Source organism: Pygoscelis adeliae, unplaced genomic scaffold (assembly GCF_000699105.1).
Source record: "Pygoscelis adeliae isolate BGI_AS28 unplaced genomic scaffold, ASM69910v1 Scaffold124, whole genome shotgun sequence".
NCBI classification, from domain to species: Eukaryota; Metazoa; Chordata; class Aves; order Sphenisciformes; family Spheniscidae; genus Pygoscelis; species Pygoscelis adeliae.
The window spans coordinates 1,059,638-1,068,334 of NW_008824791.1; the positions used below are offsets into that span (position 1 = coordinate 1,059,638).

General features: G+C 43.6%; 1 protein-coding gene across 1 annotated transcript in view; it reads left to right on the plus strand.

Annotated features, from left to right (window-relative positions):
• Positions 1-3,914: 3,914 nt before the first annotated feature.
• PHLDB2 (pleckstrin homology-like domain, family B, member 2) overlaps positions 3,915-8,697 on the plus strand; it is a 63,061-nt gene continuing 58,278 nt past the window's right edge. Inside the window, exons 1-2 of the mRNA XM_009323929.1 lie at positions 3,915-4,025; positions 7,418-8,674. Of these exons, the coding sequence (XP_009322204.1) occupies positions 3,977-4,025; positions 7,418-8,674 (1,306 nt within the window). The 5' untranslated portion in view covers positions 3,915-3,976. The remainder of the gene's footprint in view (positions 4,026-7,417; positions 8,675-8,697) is intronic.

An 8,697-nucleotide genomic window follows, 5' to 3' on the forward strand; every position in this document is an offset into this window, starting at 1 on the left:
TGCTATACTGTGGGAAAGTTAAACCTCCGGGCACCGAAGCCATCAGCACTCATTCACCAAATTTTGTTCGGGGTGTAAAAATTTAAGAGGCTTTCTTGTTTCCAAAACAGTGTGTGTTTTATTGGAACAGTGGAAACAGACCGTAATAACTTGAAAACCTTCTTGTTTCAGAACAAATTGAACTCTAACGATGTTGTGTGGACGGTGGCAAAGATGGGTTTTTGTCCTCACCCTCCACCACTTGGGATTTCCTCTGTTTTCCGTGGGTGGCTGTACACTGTTGTAGGAGTTTCTGAAGAGAAGTGTCAGAGACAGGAGAGGGGACAGGAGCTGCCGGGAACCACTGGTAATGTTTTGTGAGAAATGAAAATGAAGAAACAATGAAGAGCAGAAAAGCCTTAAAGGAAAGATGGCCACATTTGAGAGCTTTGTTTAAAATTGACTGTTTATTTTCAGTCAGAGGAGCACTTTAGCAATGCCTGAGGCATTGCAACCCACTCGGTAATGTAAGAGCAAAGTCGGTGCCATAGCAGGCTCTGCTAAAGGGAGGTGGGTGTCACCCCCGGCAGCAGTAAAGGAAGGGGAGAGAAGCTACGTGCTGAGAAACCATCGCCCTGAATCTATGGACTAAATGCTGGGTAGAGCTGTACCTGCGGCTTGGTTGAGCTGCAGGTCTAGGCTCCTACACCAAGGGAAAGGAGTTTTTACTGTAAAGCCACCCTGTGTTATATCTTAAAATTGGAATGCTTTGTTTGACTCGCCGCCTGTTTGAGTCGTGAATAACTGTTTCTTCTGGTCATTAGTGAAATAAAACTTAATTTGGCCTGGGCACTGTAGACATGAAACATGATTGGTAATGCTGTATACATTCACTTCAGATGACTTTATAAACCCCAGATGAAATCATTTTGCTTCGTTCCAGCCAAGGCAGAGCGTGGCATGTGCTCTGTAACGAGAGTCAGCCTCGCTGGTTGTTGGATGAGGCCCTGCATAACCCTCATCTGAAAGAGTATGATTTCATGAGAGAAGATAAACTGTGGATTCTGAGCTGTTCATTTGCTTAGCTCATCAATTCATTAATTGTTTCTTGTTTATGCTCACAGTGGAGAGTTTTAGAAAGTTCTTCCCCCTCCCCCCCCGAATCCAGTTATTGCTAGGTGACGACTTCTCTGATCTCTGATCCTCTGAGAGAGATGTGTAATGGGTTCTCAAACTTGAACTGAAACCATATAAATATTTAACCTTAAAAAAGACATTTTCCTTTCAGCTATTAGCAAACTCAGGTATTCACCAAACTGAACTGAAGATTGAATTTTCAATTACAGGGAAACCCTTCCCTCTCAGCTGTTCTTTCCTTAATGTTTGTCACATTGATTAAGTGGTAGCCATCATCTTATGGGGTAGAAAGAATGGGGGTTTTGGTGATCTTACTAATGATTTTAACCATAAAGCAACAATGTTAGAGCCACAGGAAATCCAATTATACCTTTTCCTTTCTTTTAAAGCAACCCTTTCTTCTGTCTTTTAATTCCAAGTTGTCCATATTTTAGTTTTCTGTTTGATGGTATAATTATACTTTTGTTACAGAACAGTGTGAAATGCTGAGAGTCACTAGTTTTCTGTGTCAAGTTGAACTGAAAAGTTAAAGTTTTTGTTCTTTTCTGGGGAGCTCTGGGCCTGAAGTGCAGTATTTTTAATAGAGATTACACAAGTGATATGCCAAGATGGTAACGTAGCGGCAGTTTTAACAGGATTTCTGTCCTAGTCCTTCATGTTCTGTAGGCAGGTAAAAGGCAGAGAGCCAGACCGACAAGTGGGAGAACTGCTGTTAACTCTTGCCGGGGTCAGCTGCCTGTCAGCCGTGGCCCTGCCGGGGGGTCCGCAGGCAGCCCCCCAGCCCCACTCCTGGCAAGGAAGGCACCTGGGATGCTACACAGGTTTTGAAAGTTTGGAGGATGCGAGGCAAACTGGAAGGAATTGGGAAAGGAGTCTCTCCATGAGGTGGAAGACCCATTGCGTGAAAAGGATGGTAGATTTAGCCTGGAGAAAAGGAGGCTGAGGGGAGACCTCATCGCTCTCTACAACTACCTGAAAGGAGGCTGTAGCGAGGTGGGTGTCAGTCTCTTCTCCCAAGTAACAAGCGATAAGACAAGAGGAAATGGCCTCAAGTTGCGCCAGGGGAGGTTTAGATTGGACGTGAGGAAAAATGTCTTTACTGAAAGAGTGGTTAAACATTGGAACAGGCTGCCCAGGGAAGTGGTTGAGTCCCCATCCCTGGAAGTATTTAAAAGACGGGTAGATGAGGCGCTTAGGGACATGGTTTAGTGGGCATGGTGGTGTTGGGTTGACGGTTGGACTCGATGGTCTTAGAGGTCTCTTCCAACCTTAATGATTCTATGATTCTATGTTTCATGTCAACAAAATAACCTGTTGAGCATGAAACTTGGGTTGAAAAGCTATCTGCTGTACAGGCTGTTTCCTACCATCTGCTCTGGAGAACTTCAGTCCTCTGGTGCTGCGGAGGGCAGACGTGGTGGGTGAGTCACCCCAGGAGGTACAGCGCTCTGAGGGTCTCCTTCCTCACCCTGGCTTCTTGGAGAGCGGTGCCGTTTTTGGGGAATGGTAGATTGTGTGCTCTCGGAGGAGGCTGTGAGGGTGAAGCCCACCTCTCACTGTGAGGTGGGGGGAGACATGCCCAATGGGGTAGAAGCTCTCTCCTTAGGAGTGAGAAATGACCTCTGCAGAGAAAGAAAGGACTGCGAAGTGTGACCAGCACAGGGGGATTCCTGGGGGAGCAGATAGGAGGACAGGGCCTGGCCCCCTGTGGGAGAGCACCTTGGGGGGAGCAGGTGAGGGAGGAGCCAGAGGTCATGGCAAAGGAGCCTCCCTCTGCAGGGATTAGCAGCCGGCTCCCTTCTGCCAGGGCTGTTCTGCCAGGAGAATAACGTGGAAAAGCATGGCATGAAAAGTCTGTGCAACGGAGTCCTGAAACGTTGCGGCTGTGATGACTGTGGTTAATTAAATAGGTGGCTCGTCTCTAGACAGCCCCAGACATCTGTCTCCATTCTTCACTTGTTTTTCTGCTGCTTTTGTATTTGCTTGTCCAGAGTTAAAGCCCAGAGGACCTACAGATGGTCACCATTAATTTTGTCACTTGATGCAATTTTTTTTTAAAGCTTTTTTGTTGGCCTTTTAAAAACAGATGTGTGTATAAAAAAGAAAAAATCTTTTAATAGAGCAACTCACTAGAGATCTTCTATTTGGATTTAGATTTAAATTTAGTCTTTAGTGGCTGCGATTTAATTTTGGCATTTCTTTTAAGCCAAGTCTCTCTTGTAGCTGTATCGATTTTTTTTTTTTTTTTTTTTTAATAAACTTTAAAGAATCTCTTTGCATTCCTAGTCTGGCTGCTTTGGCACCTCAGAAATCATAGCGTGCCAAAACGTTTTCTGCGTTTTGGATTGCATACCTGTTTTTCCATACGTTTCTTCATGACTGCAGATGCTCGTGTTGCGTGGGCTGAAACTGGGCTATGGGCTTTCAAAAATAAAATCCTCGGCAGAAAAGTCCAACCTTGTTAATGATTTCTTAAGGAAGCCACAGGATCGCAGACAAAACTTGGGAGCTGTGACTAGTAACTGCCTGCACAGAGTCAGGATCATAGGTAATAGTTGATTATCAAATCAAATTATATGGACTTTTAAACTGATAAAACAACTGCAGCCAGTTTTTTTCACAGTCTCCACATTAAACATGGAGTGCCCTTTCCAAATATCTTTTAACATATTTCTTTTTGAGTAGTCTCTGGGAATTTTACCATAAGAAAAGCCAGTTTTGGTCTCTATTATACACTTGAAAAATGTTCTCAGAAGGCACTTCTTAATACATTTTTTTCTTTTGTTACTTTATTTGCAGGTCAAAATTTATCTGGTTCACTCAAATTAGCGTTGTTTTAACCATCCTGTAGAAGACGAATATGATGCCGAACAGAAGTAACCTCTCCTCCTTTCAGAATGTTGGATCAGGTAATCAATTAATAGAAACGAAGTTTGTTTGTAAATGTACTGAGATCTTTCAGAATTTGTTACTGATTTTGGTCCTTTAATTCTCCTGACACATGGATAAGATCAGTGCTCTGTTCTTATTCCATGTCTAACTCTGTTTACCAGCCAAAATAAGGCCACAGCTGGATATGCTGCAGGCAGCCAACCCTCCCCCATCAGTTTAATGCTTGGCTGGAATGGATATCAGTGACCCCCAGCTAAACAACTCGGGAAAGGAAGAAAAGGAAGGGGGGGGAGGGGGGAGGAGGGAAGAAAAATTAAAAGGTGGAAGAATTTCCTTCTGTATAGCTCCAGGCAGCAAATACTTTGCTAAACAGAGGAGCCTTGCGCTGTGCGCTGAAGGTTACCAAGCGAAAGCTGGGGCTGACCTGGATGCAGGATGGGTTCAGGGCATGCCGTGTGCTGGAGCTCCCGGCCTCAGTCCCTATAGCTGCATGCAAAAGCAGCGTCACACATCCTGGCATATTCATAAGGTCTCGTCCCAAACATTACCCTAAAAATAAACAAAATAAACAAGGTCTGGTTTGTGGGAAGCAGCTACGGTTCAGCTAAACATGCGCTGTCGTCCGGTTGGGATTCAACCGTATGATTGCGGGCACTGTGTGCTGGAACCAAAAACGCAGAACTGGCATAAGGTGTAGTAGAGAAAAGTTCAATCCGAGGGGCTACATGAAGGTATCATGACCTTTTCTTACTCTACCTGTTTGGATTTCAAATACAATGAACCCTTCATTGCTGTGGTGAACAGGCCTGAAAGTTTCCATGAGCTAACTTGTTTTTTGGCAAAAGCATCCAGTCTTTGTAGGATTAAATGTGCCCTACTGGTGTTGCAAGGGAGTAATAAACAATTATTAATGTCCCATTAATGTGTCTGCTAAGCTATTTATATAGGAGCCAGTGGAATTTATGCAAAAACATTGGAACTTCAGCTGTGTTCAAGTTATGATTTGGACAGTACAATTTTGATATGAGATTAGCTTCAATTTTAAGAGAGATTTGGAAGAGAGAAGGAGAAAGAGACGAGGATGGAAATTAGGTTCCGTTCCACAATGGAAGGCTAAGTGTACAAGGCATATACATTGTGCTTTGTATCTGTGCTCTTAAATAACTTTTATATCTTGTTCTTCTTCCTTGTAACACCACTAATACGATGAATGCTTTATCTTTTCCAGATGATTTTGTCTTGTCCCAACAAGTTCTGTTGGACGTGGGTCACGTTCCTCCTTTTGTTCATTTGAACTTCATCATTGCTGTTGATCAAAAGTTGCAAAAATAGCTAAAAAATGTCAAGTAAAATGTCAAATTATAAGAAACTGCAGTTTCACTGCTCACGGTGGTGATGGTCTGACGGCGAGCTCTGTGAACTTACTGGTTCAAAGGCAATTTGGATAGTTGTATCATCATAACAAATGTGTTAAAATTACAGCAAATAAAATCACAGTCAGCATAAAAATATTAAATTCTGTGTAGTAGTAAACCTGAGGCTTGGTTTTGAAGCTGCAAGTTAATGTTTTTGGCCACTACAAGAGCTTGTAATTAACACATGCTTAGCCAGGTCCACTATGCTCGAGAAGGTGTTTGAATTTTTTTTGTGTGTGTGTCATGTCCGTCCCCGCGCCCCCCCCCCCCCCCCCTCCTCCCCTCTTTTTTTTTTTTTTATCTTCTGTCTATTCAATTACACTACTAATGATGGTTACCTTTGTTCTTAAACTTACGTGTTTGTTCCTTAAGAGTTGAGGAGAATGCATTGCTACACACTCAGACTTACCACAGTTTGCATAGAGGAAGCCTGTGCAACAGAGGTCTATTGAATGATGCCCTGGACAGTAATGAATTCCAGGTTTTTTTGCCTTGTTAGCAAGGAAGGTCCCAGAAATGAGGACCTGCTCAAAGAATGCATTGCCACCTTCTACTAGATATCTGAACCTAGTGATCCTCAATGAAACCAGATCATATCAGCTCTGGCAGGGGGTGGGAATCCAAGTTTTGTGTCTAGGTTCATGTAACTGTCTGAAGTGGTACTTGGAAGAGGATTAAAGTATTGTCTCTGAGGATTTTAAAGGTACTTTACATGTTTGGATGTTAGATTTTCCTGCCGAGGGACAAGCTGAGATTAGGTTTCTCTACGAGGTGGCCAAAGTCACAGGTGAAATGTGACTGAGCCAAGAGTAAATCCCAGATTTGACCCGTATTTTCAGAAGCAACGCTCGCTGGCACTGCAGGAACTGACACTGAAGAGCGCTTTATTAGTTCGAAGCACAGCCTAGCGCATCCAACGAGCTGCTGTAAATGTTAATGGTGCCATTTCTGCATCAGCGGAGATCTAAGTGCAAGCCTGCTGGGGGTCCTGCAGGTCCTGCAGTGACTGACACTGTCAGGAGCCGAATTCCTTTCTTTGCTTTCAGCAAAGTGGGGCTCAGAACTGTAGGCTGGAGGTTGACACATCGTTGAACAGGAACATCCACCACAGCAAAGGCTTTTTTGGTCGGTGTCCTCTTCCAGAATATAAATTATAATTCTGAACAAGCATTAGGACCTGGAACCTTAAACCCCATCGGTGTTTTTAATGGTCATGTGATTTTGTTGTTGTTTTGAATGAAGTCATGGAGCCTAGCATTATACTTCCTTAAGGCTATCTTTTAACTGAAGCGCTCTTTGCAGATGTAGTTACAGCTTTGTATTTTAAGAGCACTGAGCTGAAACACCTTGAAAAAAGGGCCTCGGTTTTGTACTTTTCCATGAAGCTTTGCATGGCAATCTGCGGAGTAAGCGGAAAGGTGACAAACTCCTACTGAGCTTTGAATTGAGCTCATTAGCATATTGGGGCTCAGATGCGCTAGCTGCACAGGTTAAAAGAAGAGGTGGTCCAGAGGAGTATCTTATGTTCTGTATCCCGAGCCTTGGGAGACCTGTGTTCAGTTCTTTTTACTCTGCTGTCTGCTTTGCATCTTCTCCCTGCACCTCAGTTCCTCAGCTGTAAAACATCAGGACAGTAATGCTTCCTTATTTCATGGACACCTTAGGAGGCTCAGGATTACGAAGGCTGAGCCACAGACTCCTGCAATGGGTAGGACACCAAAGAAAGTCTAGCCTCTTTCCGACTGTGTTGCTGATTTGTAGTATGAATTTGGTGATGTCCCTCTACCCCTTCTTTTTTGGTCTCCATCTTTTGCAAAAACAGAGATGGGAAAGTTGTGCATCCCCTCCTTTGCTTAATGACCTGAGACGCATTTATTACAAGCACAGTAATTATTACAAAAAGTGTTCTTTTCAAGTTAATGTGCAGGCATGCATATGCAAGAGGCTACTTACTTGCTAGAAACTTTTTTTTTCTTGTTTTCTCTTCCTTACAGATTCCAGTAAGATTATGGCAGAGTATAGCCACACACAAAACCAGATGGAATTACAAAATGCTAGTTTGGGAAAGGGTTCTGTGGCGAATTCCCTTGAAAATGGTCTCCAGGATATTATGGAAAACCTCAACCCGAAGAAATACTCATCAAGTCTCAAATTTAAAACAAACGGGGACTATGCTGGCTCGTATTTAACCCTTTCACAACCTATGCCAGTTAAACCTAGTCCTTCCTCCAGTGTTAAAAATACACACTCTATTACCAAAATTCAAGGAGGCAAGCAGTTCCCCTGTGAAAGCCCATATCTTCCAGATAAAAGCATCTCTGTAAAGCATTTGGGTTCCGTTTCGGGCACGTCTCCATGCCTCAGCGGGTACAGTTTAGGAAGGACAGACTTTGATATTCATGCCAGCAGAGAAAATGAAAAATCACTTGGACACATCGATAAGTTTCACTACTCAAAGTACAGTCAGAAAAACAAATCGTATGACAACGTCTACTTCCCAGGAATGCTGGAGACAAAGAAGATCTCGGGCTCTCTTCTGACCATGTGGAATGGAAGTTCGGGGAACGAGCTGATGCTTTCACCTGCTAGCAATTCGGGGGCGGCCAGCATGCCTTCTAGCCCAAAGCAAGGCAGGAGAATGAATATTGAAGACAGCCTGGCCATTCACATAAAACCCGTTAAGCACAAGGATGTGATGATGGAGACTCTGGGTTCACGGCCTAGGAAATACTCTGGTGGATCTCTAAGTCATATGGGAATGTACAGTCGTTCCCTGCCCAGACTTTATAAATCAACAGAAAGCCAGCTGGTGCCGTTAAGTTTGCCCCCCAGAAGCTCTCTGGGTAATACTAAAAGGAAAAAACTTGGAGAAAAAGATCTACCTCAGAACGCTTTAGATGCTGATAATTACCTGAATTTTTCTTCTTGCAGCTCAGGGGTTTCACCACATGCAAACTCTGTCTCTGGGAATAATCCCTACGTCAGTTCAACTCTTAGTGTTCCTGCAAGCCCTCGAGTTGCTAAAAAAATGCTTTTAGCGCCTTCTTCCCCATATCTTTCTGAAGATTTTGATAGACTTGGACTCTCAGGAACAAGTCCCAGTAGTTCTTTCTCCCCACTGGATTTTGACAGGTCATTCTCTGTCCGAAGAAACCTTTCAACCAGTTCCGTGGAACTTGATGACCCAGATCTGGAAAGTTACAGGCAGACGCCAAACTCACTGCAAACATCCATGCGGGAGCGGAAGAACAGCATTAGCTCCATTTCGGGAAGA